The sequence below is a fragment of the Pituophis catenifer genome, unplaced genomic scaffold, assembly GCF_029215685.1.
Source record: "Pituophis catenifer annectens isolate HBS135680 unplaced genomic scaffold, rPitCat1.0.hap2 SCAF_16, whole genome shotgun sequence".
NCBI classification, from domain to species: domain Eukaryota; kingdom Metazoa; phylum Chordata; class Lepidosauria; order Squamata; family Colubridae; genus Pituophis; species Pituophis catenifer.
Window position 1 is genome coordinate 18819710 of NW_027256896.1, and position 20991 is coordinate 18840700.

At 43.6% G+C, this 20991-nt stretch overlaps 1 protein-coding gene across 1 annotated transcript; it reads left to right on the forward strand.

The window, feature by feature from the left end:
• The first annotated feature begins 1819 nt into the window (after positions 1-1819).
• LOC139325125 (cytochrome P450 3A9-like) lies at positions 1820-20991 on the forward strand. Its single transcript, XM_070954865.1, has 14 exons — positions 1820-2006; positions 5420-5513; positions 7063-7115; positions 8462-8561; positions 9243-9356; positions 9505-9593; positions 10724-10872; positions 12001-12128; positions 13110-13197; positions 13797-13957; positions 17030-17256; positions 18404-18566; positions 19939-20025; positions 20544-20991. The coding sequence occupies exons 1-13, from the start codon at positions 1936-1938 to the stop codon at positions 20017-20019; spliced, it is 1518 nt and encodes a 505-aa protein (XP_070810966.1). The 5' UTR covers positions 1820-1935; the 3' UTR covers positions 20020-20025; positions 20544-20991.

The following is a 20991-nucleotide window of genomic DNA, read 5'->3' on the forward strand; positions in this document are numbered from 1 at the left end:
ATAGCTTTAAAAAATCCCCAATATTACAATTTCATCCCTGGAGAAAGATGATGTGGCAGGTGACTCAGATATATTTTCCAACACAAGAAGAAACCTGAACTCAATATGTCTAATTATTAACCTAAGGAGAATTTATGTATAGCATGAGATAAAATATTAAAGTACATAAGGTATTGTATGCAGGAATACCATCATAGCAAACACAAGCCCAAGGTCATTTTCTATGTCCATACAATATAGATGTCTATGGAGATTCTCGGTCCTCCAGGCCACGGTTGTCCCAAAGGGGCTTTTTTTCAAGAGGCAACTGGACTTCCTGTTTTTTCTCTGAAGACATTTCGCTTCTCATCCAAGAAGCTTCTTCAGCTCTGGCTGGATGGTGGGGAACGGAAGGATTTATACTCCTTGCAGACAGCTTGACATTTGCATTCTTTTAGAGAGTCATTGAGGCCACCCGGAGGTTTAATTGTGTCCTCAGGGTATGAGAAGCGAAATGTCTTCGAAGAAAAACCAGAAAGTCCAGCTGCCTCTTGAAAAAGCACCTTTGGGACACCCATTTATTTTATTTTTATTTTTATTTTTATTTGATTTATATGCTGCCCTTCTCCGGAGACTCAGGGCGGCTTACAATGCGCTAAGCAATAGCCTTCATCCTTTTGTATATTTTATACAAAGTCAGCTTATTGCCCCCACAAACTGGGTCCTCAATTTACCTACCTTAGAAAGGATGGAAGGCTGAGTCAACCTTGAGCCTTGGCGAGATTCGAACCCTGCAGTAATTGCAGGCAGCTGTGTTAATTACAGGGTGCATTAAACCACTGTACTACCCATGACCTGGAGGACTGAGAATCTCCGTAGACATTTATTTATTTATTTATTTTATTTTATATCAAATTTATATACCGCCCTTCGCCCTGAGGACTCAGGGCGGTGTACAGCCAAAGTAAAAACATAATCCACAAACATTAAAATACAATTAAAAAGATATATATATATATATATTTGGCCCCATAATTAAAAGCAATGACAAAACATTTAAAACATTTAAAAAAAGGGTTAGGCCACTTAGCAGGCATTTAGCTATGCCTGCTATGATAAGACACAAAAAAAGGGATCGAGGCACTAATTCCATTTTTATTGATAGACCTTCAAAGGAAGGCAGGCCAGCTCTGTCTCGAAATTTGACAGAGACTCTTGACAACAAAATTGGGGATGTGTTTCTCATGTTTGCTTTGTTCTTGGGCTTAAACCGTGTTGTTGTCCATGTTATTGAACATTCCTGCCTACTTTCTCCAAGGTCTTCTTCACGGCTGTCCACAAAATCCAGAAGAGAATCCAGAATTTGCAATAGTTATGTTATATTCAGTAACTTCAATATTGTCAGGTTTTTGTGTAGCAGAGGCAGGTAATACCTCTCAGCTCCCGGTGCTGGCTTCGTTACATCACTATTTGATGTATTTTATAGACATGGTTAACATTATTGATATTCAGCTGTCATTTCATGTAATTCTGCTTTGTTGGTTGGTTGTAATCTCCGACAGTCATAAACTCCCGTTGGCGCTTGGAAGAGATTTGGTAACGTGGTTAGTTTTTACAGATTTATGTCATTTTTAAACCCAGTTTGTCTTATTCTTTTTTTTTTTTCATTAAAAAAAAGATTTTTCAAATTAACTCGGTCAATTATTTTCAAGACCTTTTCACCTCTGGAGTTTAATATTAGCAACTGAGTTTCTCCTGTTCTGACTTTGCTCCACCTCTAGTTCATGAACTATATAGTCCCTTCATATTTATTTTACGTACTCTTGGCTTTAAAGGCAAATAGGAGCAGCGATTCTCAACGATTTGAACCAGCAGTACTTTCTGTCAACCTTTTCCCCTCGAACCATCAATCTTTCCAAAAGCAGAAAGAGAAACCCAAGATCCCAGAAATTCAGGATGGACCAACTTCCATATTTCTCAATAGAGACTTGGGCACTTCTGAGTTTATTCATTGGCCTTCTGATGTTGTAAGTATAACGTGATGTTCCATATTCTTCTCCCTGCATGAATTTCAGCCTTGTTTGCTGCTGGGTCTACCTGTTGAGGTCCTCCTCAATATCCCATAGCATACAGGAAGAAATAAAAACTTGTAGGTGATAGTCTACTGAGTTACAAGAACAAAGTTCTTCTAACTTTAACCACTGGTTCACTTTAACTGATGTGGTTAACCCTTTTGGGTCTCTTTCCTACCTTTAATTGAAGATATCCAAGACTGAAGTAGGATTGTTTAGTCTGTGCAGTTTTATTGTTGAGCTAGAATCAAATTCCACACCCCGATTTTGTCTATTTTGCCACCTACTTTTCGCTATGGAAAGAGAAGAACGCAATCTTCGCATATTCTAGTTGACCTGATCTACCATTGGTGAAACTATAGACGATAAGACTACAGAAGCCTATTGCTTTGACATCCTTCTTGGTTCCCCCAACGTTCCTCAAGGAATTTAAACATTTGAATTGGGAAAGAGAACATGTTTATTTACAACGGTAGGCTTGGAAGCTGAGCAGAGTCTACCCTGTTAGGATCTTGAGTCTAGACTGATTGATTCTACTTGAGGGTCTTCAACTCTAAGATCATCAAGTAGATATCAAAAAGCCTTTGATGTTTGGGGACCGCAACTTAATCCCTTAGATCCTCCACTACCCACCGCTGAGTCCATCTACCTTGCAGGTGTGACCTACTTAAAAATCAAGTAGAAAAGACGAGGAACCGGTAGGAAGCTCAGACCGAAAACACCAGAACTTCCCCGGATGGATACCTACAGGATTTCTTGCCAGAAAAGCTAGCTCAGCTCTGATTTCTCAGCAAGAAATATGTCTTAAGTTGCATTTTTTTAAAAAAAAATTTCTCTTCTCCCCACTTTCCCTTTTTGCCTTGAGCCGGTGGAAGGTCTAAAAGGAAACTTGTCTTTCTTTTTTTAAAAAATTGATTTATTTTTTTTTGCTCAGGCTTTTAAGGCTTCTTTCTAGTCCGGCCCCCCCTTTTCTTTATGAAATGATTGCTTTTACCTCGAGGTTATCTCTCTCTGAAGATTTCTGCAGAAGCAGCAGTCGCCCCGCTTATCAATGGCCGGTGCTTATTAAAGAGCCTTACAAAGTCATTATGGCAGGAAGCACGGAGGAAAATGTTGCGAGCGCAGACACACAAACACACAAATATATATATATATATATATATCCAGATTAAACGCTTAATTCCTGAGTTAACATGAACATGTTGGACTGCCTCTGGCGAAGATTTTGGAAGATCTCACGTTCCAACCTTGTGTTCTGTTTACGAAGGGAATTGTCATTTTTATTTTTTAAACAGCTAAGCAAATTTCTTTCAAACGGAATGTAACTTTTATTTTTTTTATTTTTTTTTAAATCAGCAGCCAAACCGAGGTGGGGGCTTCAAGCTGTGCATTGATCTGTTTGCAGATTTGCAGAACTGAAACAGATTGTTTCCCTTTCCTGTCTGGGATGCAACCTGCGAATGAGGGTTAAATTTGGCAATAGGACCCCACTGTTCAGTGTAATTAATACCGGTGAAGGTTCCAGATGCAACTACAGATAGTCCTTGGCTTACAACCTTTTTGCTTAGCGACCGTTTGAAGTTAGAACGCAGCCCTGAAAAAAGTCACTGATGACCAGTCCTTGGACTTATGACAATGTTCGCTTTTGCAATGTATTTATGGAAGTTATTTCCATAATAAGAGCCTTGATAGTACAGTGGTTTAGTGCACCCTGTTATTAACACAGCTGCCTGCAATTTCTGCTGGTTCGAATCTCTCCAAGGCTCAAGGTTGACTCAGCCTTCCATCCTTTCTAAGGTAGGTGAAATGAGGACCCAGTTTGTGGGGGCAATAAGCTGACTTTGTATAAAATATACAAAAGAATGAAGGCTATTGCTTAAAGCATTGTAAGCCGCCCTGAGTCTCCGGAGAAGGGCGGCATATAAATCAAATTAAAAAAATAAAAAATAAAAAAAAAGTAACTGGGATTGTTATTTGTGACCTCTCCAGCTGGCTTCCAAACATCAAAGTCAACGGTGGGGGTGGGGGAGCCAGATTCGCTTAACGACCCTGTGATTCACTTAACAACTGTGGTGATTTTGCTTAACCACTGTGGCAAAAAAAAAAAAAGGTTGCAAGATCAGGCGTCACTCACTTAACAACCATCTGGTTCCAGTTGTGGTTTTAAGTCAAGGACAGCTTAGCAGTACACCCATTGCTTTGTTAGTTCCAGATCCTGGGATTTTTACACTGTCGTGATGCTGAAATATATATAATAGTCTTTGAGACACGCAGATGGTCACCGGAGTCCCCAAGGAAGGCCGAAGCTTGCAGTCCGTCAAATTAAATGGGGCCTTCAAGCCAAGTGGGATAAAGGTCTTTCCTTGCACCCCCCAGAATTATATTTGCATAGTATTGGAAAAATGAGGAAACACCTACAGAAGAAGATGTCATTAAAAAAAAAAAGACTGTGCAGAAATGGACAGATTGACACGAAAAAGAAAAGAAAAAGAAGACGCAGAGGATTTTCGAACATGGGACTTGTTGTATAATGGTTGGATAGTCTAAGACAGTGACTATCCCTTTGACAGTAACCCTTTTGCCATCGCATGCCAAAAGTGGGGGGAGCACGGAGGGGGAGTCACGCACATGTGTGCCCACACCTATAATTATATGCCCCCTGCCCCCTATGCATGTGCACACGAGCCCCCCTATGCTCCCCCTGCTTTTGGCATGCGATGGCACAGTGGGCCCGGTAGGCCTGTTTTTTGCTCTCCCCAGGCTCCAGAGCCTCTCTAGGAACCTGGGGAGGGCGAAAATGGCCTTCTCCACCCCCTGGAGGCCCTCCGGGGGCTGGAAACGGCCCGTTTGCTGACTTCCAATAAGTTGGCAAACGGGCTGTTTCCTGCCTCCGGAGGGCCTCCAGGAGGATGGGTGGGGAAGGCTGTTTTCACCCTCCCCAGGCTCCTAGAGAGGCTCTGGAGCCTGGGGAGAGCAAAAAACAGGCCTTCCCCACCCACCCCCAGGCCCTCCGGAGTCAGGAAACAGCCCGTTTCCTTACTTCTAGTGGGCCCAGAAGGTCCGAAAATCAGCTGGCGGAGCTGAGTTCGCTTGCCCACCGATATGGCTCGCGTGCCCACCGATATGGCGTGCTATAGGTTCACCATCACGGGTCTAAGAGATAGAAATCAGACGTGGGAAAAATATTATTATATATAAATAAAATGATCCAGACAATACGCTCTTCTCTAAGCACTTATGTATGTAATGTGAAAATATATAAATAAACTGTTTAAAAAATAAAACAGACACTTTCCTTGCACCTCTAACTTCTCTATCCATAGTCAAACTCTCCTGAACCCTGAACAATTATGTTCTCCTTTTTACAGATACGGCATCTGGCCTTACGGAGTCTTCAGGAAGTTAGGTATTCCCGGCCCCATGCCTCTCCCATTCATCGGTACCACCTTCTGGTTTCGTAATGTAAGTTTGCAGATTATTTTTATTGGCCTGTGCCAAGGGCAGACTTAATCTTCTGGGAGGGTTCAAATCTCTAAGATCTATTAGGGAAGAGAGGACTTGCAAATTGGGGTTTGGGGCTTAGGGTTTTTAATAATAAGTTCAAGAAAACATGTTCGTGCAGTAGGAGGCACATCAAATGTAGACTCGTAGGGTTGGGAGGGACCTTAGAGATCTTCTAGTCCAACCTCTTGCTCAAGGAAGAGACTCTATACCATTGTGGACAAATGGCCGTCCAGTTAGAACAATTCATCAGTGGAACAACTTGCCTCCAGAAGTTGTGAATGCTCCAACACTGGAAGTTTTTAAGAAGAGGTTGGATAACCATTTGTCTGAAGGGGTGGAGGGTTTCCTGTCTAAGCAGGGGGTTGGACTAGAAGACCTCCAAGGTCCCTTCCAAATCTTGTTATTCTATTCTATTCTATTCTATTCTATTCTATTCTATTCTATTCTATTCTATTCTATTCTATTCTATTCTATTCTATTTTCTATTCTTCTTTTCTTTCTTTATTCTATTCTAATTTCATTTTTTGTTCTGTTCTGTTCTGTTCTGTTCTGTTCTGTTCTGTTCTGTTCTGTTCTGTTCTGTTCCATTCCATTCCATTCCATTCTGTCATGCCACTGGTTAACTGTTCTCACCGTCCGGAAACTTCTCCTTAGTTCTACTCTGGATCTCTCTTTAACACCCACGATTTCTCGTCCTGCCTTCAGATGCTCTGGAGAATAAGCACGCAACTTTTTAAAATTAATCCTGAGATAATGTACTCAGGTTGGTTTTCTTTTTTTTTTGATGGAGACATGGACTTTAGAATCAAAAACAAGGCAGGGAATCTTGGGATTTCTCTGTCACCCAGTTTTAATCCAGCCGAGTGCTCAGAATTTATCTTGTAAAGCAAAAAGGAATCTATAACTCAGCTGCTTGTATATTTGAGCTTGGCAAGAAACTGGCTTTAAACACTTGGGGGTGTGGTGTGAAAACCTATTAACTAACTTACTCAGCAAACAAGTTGGAAAGTCTTTTTAGTTTAATATTGTTCTTATTTCAGCTTTGCGAACCCTGCCCTGTTTGCAAAACTCACCCGTCCACCTAACCTCTCTGAATTTACAGGCAGTATATTTGACATATGACCGCAATTCACCCCAAAATTTCTGTTGCAAAGCGAGACGTTTGTTAAATGAGTTTTTGCCCTATTTTTTACGACCTTTCTTGGCACAGTCCTTAAATGAGTCACTGCAGCGGTTGTGTTAGTCACACGGTTTTGAAGCGATGTGGGGATGCTGCGACGGTCGTAAGTGTGAACAAGAGTCGTATGTTACTTTTTTCAGCGCGTCGTAATTTCTAACGCTCATTGGAGTAAGTTGTAAGCGATTCCTTATTTTCCGTGATTAGAGAGGTTTGCAAATCTGTGCTGTGAATTTCAGGGCAAGGAATGATTTAAAAGAGAGTTGATCTCAAAGCTGCAAAGGCTGGTTTTCGCCATTGACGCTCATTCTTCATTTTTTCCTCTTACAGGGAAGATCCAATTTTGATATAGCCTGTTTTAAAAAATATGGTAAAATTTGGGGGTGAGTATGGATTCCTTTTTATTTGATTGGCAAACTTTCTGTGTTTGTTCCCCTTGTTTGTGAATATGTGAATGAGGGGATTCATACATGAATCATATATATATATATATATATATATATATATATATATATATATATATATACATACATACATACATACATATATATATATATATCTATATGTTTTCTCAGGTTTTCGCGGGTGTTTGTATGTAGGTCTTTGGTTATTCGGGTCTTTTCCCACGTAAAATTGGAAGTGTCTTGGCGACGTTTCGACGAAGTCTCATTCGTCATCTTCAGGCTGGTGTTCTCGGCTTCGTGCTTCCAGGAGCAAATTTGCTCCTGGAAGCACGAAGCCGAGAACACCAGCCTGAAGATGACGAATGAGACTTCGTCGAAACGTCGCCAAGACACTTCCAATTTTACGTGGGAAAAGACCCGAATAACCAAAGACCTACATATATATATATATATATACAGTATATATGTATGTATCAGTGGTGAAATCCAATTTTTTTTACTATCGGTTTTGTGGGCGTGGCTTGGTGGGCATGGCGTGGCTTGGTGGGCATGGCTTGGTGAAGGGCATGGCAGGAGAAGGATACTGCAAAATCTCCATTCCCTCCCTACTGCTGGGGAAAGGATACTGCAAAATCTCCATTCCCACCCCACTCCAGGGGAAGGATACTGCAAAATCCCCATTCCCTCCCTACTCCTGGGGAAAGGATATTGCAAAAATCTCCATTCCCACCCCACTCTGGGGCCAGCCAGAGGTGGTATTTGCCGGTTCTTCAAACTACTCAAAATTTCCGCTACCGGTTCTCCAGAACCTGTCAGAACCTGCTGGATTTCACCCCTGATATGTCTCACTAGTGGGTTGCAAAACCCGTCAGTATTGGTTTGCTCCTGTGTGTGCGCGCGCTTGCGTGCACATGCAATGCTTCTGCATATGTGCAGAAGCGTCCTGCACAGGTGGTAGAGCCTCCCGCCATCGCCACTACTGGTTTGCCGATCCGGGTAGAACCAGTAGCAACCTACCACTGATATGTATATATATATCTACCCTGTTTCCCTGAAAATAAGACCCAACTGGAAAATAAGCCCTACAACCGATTCTTGTAATATAAGCCCTACCCCCAAAATAAGCCCTAGTTAAGATCATCAGCCAGACGGATGCAATTAGTACCATATTTTCCCCAAAATAAGACCTAACCAGAAAATAAGTCCTAATGCATCTTTGGAGCAAAAAATAATATAAGACGGGTCTTATTTTCGGGGAAACACGGGTGTATGAATATATGTAACTCTTGCCAGAATTCAACTAACCCATTGACCGTTCATTCCAGGACTTATGATGGACGACAGCCGATGCTGGTTATAACAGACCCTGAGATGATTAAAATTGTACTGGTAAAAGAAAGTCATTCCACCTTCCTGAATCGTGGGGTGAGTTTCAATTCGGCAAATATTCTGACAATGTTGAGAAAAAGGCTTTGATTATAGACCTAATCAGAGTACAGTAATTATAACCCAAGAGAAGGAATGGAGATTTTACAGTATCCTTCCCCTGCCACGCCCACCAAGCCACGCCCACCAAGCCATGCCACGCCCACCAAGCCACGCCCACAGAATTGGTAGTAAAAAAATTTGAAACCCAACACTGCTCCGGAGGCTTTTCTTGACCCTCCAGGAGGGCGAAAAGGCCTCCCCAGGCTCTGGAGGCCCTCTGGAGGCCAGAAACGGGCCCGTTTCCGGTGTTCCCGAACTTCCGATAGGTCCATTTTTCACCTTCCCTGAGCCTAAGTGCAAACCCTGCACTTATCTGCATCCAAAATGGGCCACATGGGGACTCCTGGGAGGGGAGGTGTGGGCGGGGCCAGCCAGGAGTGAGATTTGAGGGTTCTCCAAACTGCACAGGATCTTAGCTAGAGGTTCACCCGAACCCGTGTATACCCCCTGTTGGGGGTTCACAGGGGTTTGGGTGAACCTCTAGCTAAGATTCTGTGCACCCATGTGCCCCTGTGTACCCCTGCACCCCTGTTCAAAACCTTCCTGGTTTGTTTGTTTTTTCATCCCAAATGCGTGATGCGCATCCATTTTTCTCTCTTTCTCAAACGTGACCCTTAGAGTTTTCTTCCGCGGGGCCAGTTAACGAAATCCATCGTGTCAGCAGAAGATGAGCAATGGAAGAGGATTCGGACAGTGCTTTCGCCCACTTTCACCAGTGGAAAGCTGAAAGAGGTGAGGAATAAGAAGGGGTGGGTGGGTAGGGGAACCACAGCCTTATGGCTGTGCCCCAAACCCTGATTTTGCTGTAGGACAAAAACGATACGCTCTCTTTCTCCCTCACTTGCATTTTGTGTTTCTCCATCCTCTTCTTCTCCCTCAGATGCTTCCCATCATTCAGAACTATGCGAACAATTTACTAGCGCTTTTGCAGAAGAAAGCTGATCGAGATGAACTGGTGGATGTTAAAGAGTGAGTAACAGCCTGACTGGGTGGGCTGGGCACAGGGGTGAAATGCTACCAGTTCGTACCGGTTTGGGACGAATCAGTACTGATAAAAACTACCGGTTCGTGGCGAATCAGTAGTGATAAAAACTACCAGTTCGGGATGAATCAGTAGTGATAAAAACTACCAGTTCGGGACGAATCAGTAGTGATAAAAACTACCAGTTCGGGACGAATCAGTAGTGATAAAAACTACCAGTTCGGGACGAATCAGTACTGATAAAAACTACCAGTTCGGGACGAATCAGTAGTGATAAAAACTACCAGTTCGGGACGAATCAGTACTGATAAAAACTACCAGTTCGGGACGAATCAGTAGTGATAAAAACTACCAGTTCGGGGCGAATCAGTAGAGATAAAAACTACCAGTTCGGGGTGAATCAGTAATTAAAAAGCTACAGGTTCCGGTGAACCGGTAGTAAAAAAAAAGCTACCAGTGATGATGACCTACAAAGTCCCTTCCAACTCTGTTAATCTGTAATGTCTAATCTGGCAGTAGATCATTTAGAAGACGATCACATAGAAAGTCACCTCTGCTGAGGTAGGTCCCATAGTGCCTCAAAAAGCTGATCAAGCTTAAAATCCAGGCCTCAAAGTTCATGTTCTAGATCCAAACGTTGGAAATCTAGATCAAAGAGCAAGCTGAAATCTAGCAGACGTCTACTAGCAGATCCAGCTCAGCTAAAGAAAATGTTTCAGACATGAAAATTTGACATGTACGGATCAGTGGTGGGTTTTTTACTACTGGTTCTGTGGGTATGGCTTGGTGGGTGGGGCATAGCTTGGTGGGCAGGGCTTGGTGGACGTTGCAGGGGAACGATAGTGTAAAATCTCCATTCCCACCCCACTCCAGGGAAGGTTACTGCAAAATCCCCATTTCCTCCCAATCAGCTGGGACTTGGGCGGCAGAGAATAGATGGGGGTGGGGCCAGTCAGAATTTTTGCTACCGGTTCTCCAAACTACTCAAAATTTCTGCTACCGGTTCTCCAGAACTGTTCAGAACCTGCTGAAACCCACCTCTGGTACAGATGGACATTTGAGGGCCTCCTTCCTTCTTTTTCCTTCTTTTGACCATTTGTGTCTTGCATTTGTCCAGAATCTTCGGTGCCTACAGCATGGATGTGATCACAAGCACCTCTTTTGGTGTCAACACGGATTCCATAAACAATTCCAAAGACCCCTTTGTCCAACAGGCACAGAAATTGACGACGGCTGACTTCCTTTCTCCGCTGTTTATTTTGTTATGTAGGTTGGTGCTACCTTCAGCTTTGAAACCCATTCTTTGTAACCTCTGATAAGGTTTAGCGCTTTGTAATGGTCTGCGGGAATGGCCTTGAGAGAGAGGAGGAAGAGGTGAAGACTAGACAATGGACAGATAAGAGGCAGCTGAGCCCACTGAAGGAATGGGAAAATGGCCAACAAGTCGGAAGGAACCAGCCCTAGTTTCTTAGATTGTAAAGGCGAAGGAGGGTTGATGAGAGGGGTATCTTTAGACTTGCAAGATTCTGTTAGTAGAAACTTACCATAAAGTTAGAAGTAGAACATCTGGGTCAGTGGTGGGATTCAAAATATTTTACTACCGGTTCTGTGGGTGTGGCTTGGTGGGTGTGGCAGGAGAAGCTTACTGTAAAATCTCCATTCCTTCCCCACTTTAGGGGAAGGATACCGTAAAATCTCCATTCCCACCACACTCCAGAGGAAGGATACTGTAAAATCTCCATACCCATCCCACTCCAGGGGAACGATACTGTAAAATCTCCATTCCTCCCCAATCCAGGGGAAGGATACTGTAAAATCTCCATTCCCACCACACTCCAGAGGAAGGATACTGTAAAATCTCCATACCCATCCCACTCCAGGGGAACGATACTGTAAAATCTCCATTCCTCCCCAATCCAGGGGAAGGATACTGTAAAATCTCCATACCCATCCCACTCCAGGGGAACGATACTGTAAATTCTCCATTCCTCCCCACTCCAGGGGAAGAATACTGCAAAATCCCCATTTCCTCCCGATCAGCTGGGACTTGGGAGGTAAAGAATAGATGTAGGTGGGGCCAGTGAGAGGTGGTATTTGCCGGTTCTCCGAACTACTCAAATTTTCCACTACCGGTTCTCCAGAACCGGTCAGAACCTGCTGAATACCTCTTCTGGTTTGAGTGTGCCTTTTGTCTACATCATTTTGCGTGGTTGAGGGCACCGAATCTCACAACTTCTTTCTCCTTTTAAATAAATAATCTCACCACTCGAGCTTCTCCTCAACTGAATGTTCCTTGGGTTGATAACCATTTCCTTCTGCCTCAAAGCAACCCCACAGCCTAGTTGCTCATGACATCTGTAGGTGTTCTCCTAACACTTTCCCCTCTCTTTCCAGATGTTGCCCCATGGTTAAAGCCTCTTCTTGAGAAGATGAATGTCAGTGTATTTTCCAACGAATCCTTGGAGTTCTTTGCAAGGTCCATAACAAAATTGAAAGAGAAAAGGGCCCAGGAAGGTGAAAAGGTATGGGAGAAGCCTCAGCTATTAAATTAATTCTGAAAAAAACACCAAGCGTCAGGAATTCATATCTGTAATCTGTAATCTTTTCCAAGATAAGTAGCTTCAGAGTTATTTGTAAACAAAGAGACATGATGGCAGTCTTCCAATATTTAAGGAACTGTCTCAAAGAGTAACAAAAATGATTAGGGGACTGGAGGCTAAATCATACGAAGAACAGTTGCAGGAACTTAATGAAAAGAAGGACTAGGGGAGACATGAGAGCAGTCTTCCAATATCTCAGGGATTGCCACAAAGAAGAGGTAGCCAAGCTATTCTCTAAAGCACCTGAGGTCAGGACAAGAAGCAACGGGTGGAAGCTAATTAATTAAATTTCCTGGAGCCTCCAGAAGGGCAAAAAACGGTCTCCAGAGGCCCTCCAGAGGCCGGAAACGCCTGTTTCTGGACTTCTGGTACTCCCAGGAAGCCCGTTTTTCACCCTCCAGAGCCTCTGAGTGACCCTTTACTTACCTGGCATCCAAAACAGGCCGCATGGAGACTTCTGGGAGGGGCAGGATGGCATGGGCATGCGTGCGCATTTCCCACATGCGCGGCAGAGACCCGAAAAATCAGCTGAGCGGCGAGAGGCGCACACGCGGTGGAGCTGACCTAGGGCGACGGCTCGTGTGCCCGCAGAAATGGCTCCACGTGCCACCTGTCGCATAGGTTTGCCATCACAGGTCTATCCTCTTTTGTTAGATTTCAAAACAAAGCCTAGCCTTCCATTTTAGGTTTAAGCGTATCCGATACCTTTCCCGTATTCAATCCCTTTCAAATTAAACTGCAGCGTTGCAAGCAGTGACCTGGGAATAATTAGGGGATTCCTTCTGAATAACATGCCATTGTTGTAATCAGCATTCCGAAGTTGTGTTGCTATTGCGTAAATACCGTTCTTTGTTGGCCAGGTTGCCAAGGAGCAAGTATTCTGAAATGTTCTTATTATTTCAGAGAAGAGTGGATTTCTTGCAACTGATGATAGAATCTCAAAACTCACTGACAAGCCACGAGGTGAATGGTGTGAATCACACCTATAAAGGTAATAATTTGAAATCATCGTCGACGGTCACATCTTCAAACCAGAAGCGGCATTCGTTGCTAAGTCTGCTAGTGTGGGAATTAATAATGCAATGTGTGTGAGACAGACAAACCTGTGAGTGAAGGGGAAAAAAATAAAAGCATTGAGATAGTTTAGGAATATTTTAAAGTAAAGTTAGTGGGTTTGAGGGAAACCTTCATAAGAATCCAGAGCAGGGGTGGGTTCTACTTACTTTTACTACCGGTTTGCAATGGGAGCGCGCACATACTTCTGCACATGCGCAGATCACCAAATATGACATCAGGGTGGGTGGGAGGAGCCTCCCGTCACTTTTACTACCGGTTCTCAAGAACCGGACAGAACCGGGAGCAACCCACCTCTGATCCAGAGCGTCTTGGATGAGGCTTACAATTTCTCAATCCTGTCTATAAACTTCAGCTAAACTTCGTAGGAAACCATCCTGAAGAGCGCCTCGCCAATGGATCAGTAAAGAAAGTTGGCCCTATTCTTGTGCATCTTCTCCAAGGTTCATTAAGTTAGGGTGTTTTTGCATCCTTGAAAGCGGCCTTCAACTCTTCTCTCTTCCCTTCTTCATGTAGGTTTGACTGATACGGAAATTCTGGCTCAAGCGATTATCTTCATTATTGCTGGCTATGAGACGGTCAGCAGTGCCCTCAGTTACTTGACATATGAACTGGCCCTCCAACCTGACATACAGCAGAAACTTCAGGAGGAGATTGACCAGCTTCTGCCTAACAAGGTAGGTGACACTCAACATGGGTGCGATGAGGCTTTCAACGATGTCCGTTAAACTCCGCCTTGATTCCCATCCTCTGGGACAGGGGTTGGCAACCTTAAACACTCAAAGAACCATTTTCCCACAGAAAAGAAAACACCGGGAGTCACAAAAACCCTTTTGACATCTAAAATGAAGATAACACTGCATATATAGTATATATATATATATATATATATATATATATATATATATATATATATATATATATATATATATATATATGTGTGTGTGTTTTCTCAGGTTTTCGCGGGTGTTTGTATGTAGGTCTTTGGTTATTCGGGTCTTCTCCCACGTAAAATTGGAAGTGTCTTGGCGACGTTTCGACGAAGTCTCATTCGTCATCTTCAGGCTGGTGTTCTCGGCTTCGTGCTTCCAGGAAGTTCCTGGAAGCACGAAGCCGAGAACACCAGCCTGAAGATGACGAATGAGACTTCGTCGAAACGTCGCCAAGACACTTCCAATTTTACGTGGGAGAAGACCCGAATAACCAAAGACCTACATATATATATATATATATATATATATATATATATATATATATATATCACATCCACTCGATTCTGGGCTTTTTTCCTTTCTGGCAGCCAGCAAATTCTTGCTGCCAGGTGAGAGACTTATATAGATCTATTTCTGGCTTGTTAGCCATCATCAGTAAGCCACACCCACATCTCATGTATATAAAACCCACATCTCATGTATATAAAACTATATATATAAAACTATAGTGTGTTGCATTTATGAAATCAATGAACTGCTGCAAAGAAAACAAATTTTTATTTCTGCATGTAACAAAAACATTTTGAACTCCAAAAAACAAAAAAAAAAAACAAAAAAAAACACCAATGGGTCGAAATCCTCAATAAATCGCGTGCCGGCAGGTATCTCACATTGGCAGCTATGATGCATATTTTGAGCGACAGGGAGCTGCAGCAGAGGGATGAAAGAGCCACATGCGGCTCCAGAGCTGCTGGTTGCTGATCCTTGGTCTGGAATATTAAGTACCCAGTATCCTGGATACCTGACATTCCAGACGAGTAGTATTATGGAATACTGCATCCAGTTTTGGTCAACACATTACAAAAAAGATGTTGAGGCTTTGGAAAAAATGCAGAGAGGAGCAACTAAGATGATTAAGGGCCTGAAGAAAAAAAAAACATATGAAGAACGGTTGCAAGAATTGGGTATGTCTAGTTTAGAGAAAAGAAGGACTAGGAGTGACATGATAGCAATGTTCCAATATTTGAGAGGTTGCCACAGAGAAGAAGAAGGCGTCAACTTATTTTCCAAAGCATCAGAAGGCAAGACAAGACTCAATGGGTGGAAACTAATCAAGGAGAGAAGCAACTTGGAATTAAGGAGAAACATCCTAACAGTGAGAACAATTAACCAGAGGAAGGACTTGCCTTCAGAAGTTATGGGAGCTTCATCCCTGGGGGTTTTTAAGAAAAGACTGGACAGCGACTTGTCTGAAATGATATAGGGTTGGACTAGAAGATCTCCAAGATCCCTTCCAGCTCTATTCTGATTGATTGAAGTAGCTCTTTGAGCGTAGTTAGGTTTCCTTTAGATCAGCTGCTAAACAATGAAGGACCAAACTCTAAACTATCTGAATTAAGGGTTGATGCTTTCTTCAGGAAAAATGGCATAACTCCTACATCAAAGTCTTACTTTATGGCCTCCTCAAGAACATGCTAAGCATTAAGGAAAGCCTGCTAACCGCAATGATGACAAGAACGATAAAACACTTCTTACACCTTTAGAACATGCAATCCATAGTGAGCATGTTGCTATGGTAACGCTATGTCACCTCCTACAGCGATAGGGATGTGATAACACAGCACAAAGCAAGCTGTTGTTGATGATACGCCATTGTCTCAAAGAGCAAGCCAGCTAACCTGGCTTGGGTCCCAGGCCCGGCACGGTTGGTGAATTATTGTTTGTTTAGGGTCTCTGCGTTGTTTGATTTGTGTTGTTTACAAGGTGGTTTCAGTCTGGGATGCTCACTTGATGTTTTTATTTGTTTTTATGGATTGTCCAGTCTTGTAGGCCATCCAGAGTCCATTGGAGTTGAGTGACTAATATAGTTTAAACAAACAAACAAACAAACAAACAAACAAACAAACAAACAAGCAAACAAACAAACAAACAAACAAATAAACAAAGCATTGGACCTGGTTGTTATCTAAAGAACTTCAGAAGAACTTCAAGGACTGTAGGCCTGACTGGAGATTCGAAACACATCCTAGAGAAGGACTATGAAAAATTGAGAGAACCACATGAATATATCCAGAAAGCTACAGGAGTTAACTTTCTTGAGTCCATGAGTTTCTGTCTATGGAGGTTCTCAATCATCCAGGTCATGGTTGTCCCAAAGCTGCTTTTTCAAGGGGCAACTTGGACTTCCTTGTTTTTCTTTGAAGACGTTTCGCTTCTCATCCAAGAAGCTTCTTCAGCTCTGACTGGATCCATCCATCCATCCATCATCTAGTCAGAGCTGAAGAAGCTTCTTGGATGAGAAGCAAAAGGTCTTCAAAGAAAAACAAGGAAGTCCAAGTTGCCTCTTGAAAAAGCACCTTTGGGACACGAGTTTGTGTTCTTCTGCTCTAGATACAGATATTAACTTTTAAGTTAAGTTAGTTAGGGACAAAATAAGCAGAGGCAATTTCTCTCTCTCTCTCTCTCTCTCCCTCCCTCCCCCCTCCCTCTCTCTCCCTCCCTCCCTCCCTCTCTCTCCCTCCCTCTCTCCTCCCTCCCCTCCCTTTCCCTCTGCCTCCCTCCCTGTCTCCCTCCCTCTCTCTCTCCCTCCCTCTTTCCCTCCCTCTCCCTCCCTCCACCTCTCTCTTCCTCTTCCTCTCCCTCTCTCTCTCTCCCTCCCTCTCTCTCCCTCTCTCTCCCACTCCCTCCCCTTCCCTCCCTCTCTCTCCGCCTCCCTCCCTGTCTCCCTTTCTCCCTCCGTCCCTCCTTCTCCCTCCCTCTCTCCCTCCCCCTCCCTCCCTCCCTCCCTCTCCCTCTTTCTCTCCCTCTCTCTCTCAGGCTCCAGTCACCTATGAGGCCCTCATGCAAATGGAGTATATGGAAATGGTCATTAGCGAAATCCTCCGAATGCATCCAGGCACTGGGCGACTTCAAAGAGTGTGCAAGAAAACCATCAAATTAAATGGAATCACCATTCCCAAAGGGATGGGAATTGTGATTCCATCAGTCATTTTGCACTACGATCCGGAATACTGGCCTGAACCTGAGCGATTTAGACCTGAAAGGTACCCTTTGATATTTCTCTGGTGGTTGGTGGGTTTTTTTTTTTTTTTAATACTTCCAGTTCTCACAATCAATGACTTGATGGTAAAAACATCAACCTGGGTTGAATCTTCCAGACAGAGAGCTTGTTAGGTGATCTTGGCAATGGCCAAAGTTGGCCTGCTGGTTAAGATAGAGAAATTAGGGGCCTGTAATGGGCTATGAGAATAACTTTGGGGGATGGAAGGAAGTAGCTGCAGCCTAAACAATGGTCTGATAAGTAACATCTAAATCCAGAGTGGGAATAAATTGGAGGAAGCATCTCAGAATGGAATAGAATAGAATAGAATAGAATAGAATAGAATAGAATAGAATAGAATAGAATAGAAGAGAAGAGAAGAGAAGAGAAGAGAAGAGAAGAGAAGAGAATATAGAGTAGAGTAGAGTAGAGTAGAGTAGAGTAGAGTAGAGTAGAGTAGAGTAGAGTAGAGTAGAGTAGAGTAGAGTAGAAGAGAATTTTTTTATTGGCCAAGTGTGAATGGACACACAAGCAACTTGTCTTTGGTGCCTATGCTCTCAGTGTACATAAAAGAAAAGATACGTTCATCAAGAATCATAAGGTACAACACTTAATGATAGTCATAGGGTACAAATAAGCAATCAAATCATACTAGGAAACAATATCAGTATAAAGTGGTGGGAACGATGAGAAGATTAATAGTAGTGCAGACTTAGTCAATAGTTTGACAGTGTTGAGGGAATTATTTGTTTAGCAGAGTGATGGCATTTGGGAAAAAACTGTCCTTGTGTCCAGTTGTTCTGGTGTGCAGTGCCCTATAGCGTCGTTTTGAGGGTAAAAGCATTTTTTTGGCCAAAGAGGTTGTAGAAAAAATGCTTTTAAAAGTAAAAAAAAAAAGCCTCTGAGGATCGCGCGGCTCAGCTGGGCATGGAGGGGGAGGCGCAGGGATTTTTGCTACGTGTTCTCCGAACCAGTCGCAGCCATCGCTACTGGATCAGGCGATCTGGCCCAAACCGGGAGCATTTCCCCCCTGAGTTGGACTTAGACTGTTTGTGGGCACGTAATGATTCCAGACCGATTGCTCTCTTGACTCCACCTTTCCTACAGCGGTTGACAATTACAGTTGACTGAATGTCGGCTTGTCCCAACAGATTCAGCAAAGAGGTCAAAGAAAAGATCAATCCTTATACTTACTTGCCTTTTGGAGCTGGTCCCCGGAATTGCATTGGGATGAGATTTGCTTTCCTTACCATGAAGGCCGCCGTAGCCAGCCTGATGCAGAATTTCACCTTCCAGCCCTGCAAAGAAACTCAGGTGAGGATCAGGAGCTGTGCTCATCTAGAGAAAAAAACAACAACAACAGGTTGGCATCAAATCCTCCCTTCCTCTCACAGTAGCAGAGACAGGAGAGCTAATGAAAGTGTCATGCAGACAGCTATTCTGGAGAGTAAAAGCTCGACAGGTAACGCTTCACCTGCAGCCAACATAACACCGAGTATTTGGAAGATGCAGCTTGTAGTTTTGTGGCTTAACCCTTTGACTCCCGCTTCCCAGTTGGAAGAAAATAGAAGCGTGGATTCATACGCCATGTTCTCGGCCCATCTCTGTCTTTCTTTTCCATCACGGATCCAACTCCACAAGGGAGAAATGCACATAGCAATAGTAATAGCACTTATATACCGCTTCACGGTGCTTTTAAAGCCCTCTCTAAGCGGTTTACAGAGTCAGCCTCTTTGCCCCCGACAATCTGGGTCCTCATTTTACCCACCTCGGAAGGATGGAAGGCTGAGTCAACCTCGAGCTGGTCAGGATCGAACTCCTGGCAGTGGGCAGAATTAGCCTGAAATATGCTAATCATTAGGAATGTGGTGGCTCAGTGGGTAAGACACTGAGCTTGTCGATCAAAAGATTGGGAATTCAGTGGTTCAAATCCCTAGCGTCGCATAACGGGGTGAGCTCCTGTTACTTGTCCCAGCTTCTGCCAACCTAGCAGTTCGAAAGCAGGTAAAAAATGCAAGTAGAAAAATAGGGACCACCTTTGGTGGGAAGGTAACAGCGTTCCATGCGCCTTTGGCGTTGAGTCATGCCAGCCACATGACCACGGAGACGTCTTCAGACAGCGCTGGCTCTTCGGCTTTGAAACGGAGATGAGCACTGCCCCCTAGAGTCAGGAACAACTAACACGTATGTGCAAGGGGAACTTTTACCTTTTACCTTATCTTCAACTAAAGCTACAGAAGATAGGATAGATTCTCTCTCTGGGTGTTATTTTTCCTAAAGATAAACTTATTGTCCAATTATGCGGGATGGCAAGAATCAAAACCCACATGAAGATGTTGATGTATACGTATATATTAGGAAATATATTTATAGGGCAAAATGAGATATCAAAATCCTATCTTCCAACATGCTGCAGTTACTTGGAATGGACAATCCGCAGACTGGAATTTTTTTAAAACAGCGACTCGCTTCAAATGATGTAACCCTAGAAAAAAATGAACCCTAATGTGGATTCTTCCAAATGTATGGATTCTGAGTCCCATCACTCCCAGCCGGCTAAACTCAATGAGAGAATTATACTTGGTAGAATTAATAGATGATAGAAATTCAGACCTTGCCCTGAATTTCCTTGCATTTTATTTCCCTATATTTAAATACAACTTGTCCATTTCTTTCCCTGTTGTAGATCCCACTGGTGATTTCCAGAAAAGGGATCTTCAGAAGACCTACAATACCCATCGTCCTGAAGGTCATCCACAGAGCCTAAATCAAGGTAAGGATTTCCCCAATCCCTCAATGGAGTTTCTGTGTATTTTTAAGGACTATTTTTTTAAACTGGAAAATGTATTTTACCTGGCTATTATGAACTGTCCTCCCTCCCTCCCTCCCTCCCCCTCTCCCTCCCACCATCTCTCCCTCTCTCCCTCCCTCTCTCATTCCACCCTCCCTTCCTCTCTCTCCGCATCTCCCTCTGTCTCTTGCTCCTTCCCTCCCTGTCCCCCCCACTCCCTTCCTCCTTCTTTCCCTCCCTCCCTCCTTCTCTCCCTCCCTCACCCTCTCCCTCCCTCCCTCTCTCCTTCCCCCTCCCTCCGCATCTCCCTCCCTTCCTCCCCCTCTCTCTTCCTCTCCCTCTCTCCCTCCCTCTCTTTCCCTCCCTCTCTCTCCTCCTCTCCCCCTCCCTCCCTCCCTCTCCCTCCCCCTCCCTTCCCCTCTCTCCTCTCCCTCCCCTTTCTCTCCCTCCCTCCCTCCCTCTCTCTCTCCTCCCTTCTCTCTCTCTGTATATCATTGTAGGAGATTTAACTGCATGAAGATGCCTACTCCTGAAGATGGATGAAATTTGCCACTTTCTCTTTTTTCTTGAGTTGCATTGTCCTGCAACTCAGGTTTTCTCTCTCCCACTCCATTAAATCGTGCTCTATATCTTCACCCCCAAAGTGAAGTGAATGAAATTCTTCCTTGGATGGACCAGCCGATGGGAGAAGATCAGAGTCCTGTCAGGCCAGGAGAGACAGCTGGCCTTTGAAATCATAAGGATTTCATAAGGATAACAGAGGATTTCATTTTCATGCCTTGTGTAATGTTTGCTTTGGAATCCTGTACAAGTATTTCGTAACACGTTGTGTGGAGCAATAACAAGAATTTAATAAAAAGTGAACTCTGTTTTCCTCTATCGTTCAAATGTAAAATCTGGAGCGGGCAGGCAACAGCTGGTCTCTAAGAAACAGTTTTTAAGAATAAA

Bases quoted from the DNA above. Each gene is read 5' to 3' on its own strand.
- LOC139325125 (XM_070954865.1), top strand. From the start codon at position 1,936: ATGGACCAACTTCCATATTTCTCAATAGAGACTTGGGCACTTCTGAGT. The intron at 8,562-9,242 runs GTGAGTTTCAAT...CGTGACCCTTAG, and splicing joins CCACCTTCCTGAATCGTGGG to AGTTTTCTTCCGCGGGGCCA. The intron at 13,198-13,796 runs GTAATAATTTGA...TTCTTCATGTAG, and splicing joins TGTGAATCACACCTATAAAG to GTTTGACTGATACGGAAATT.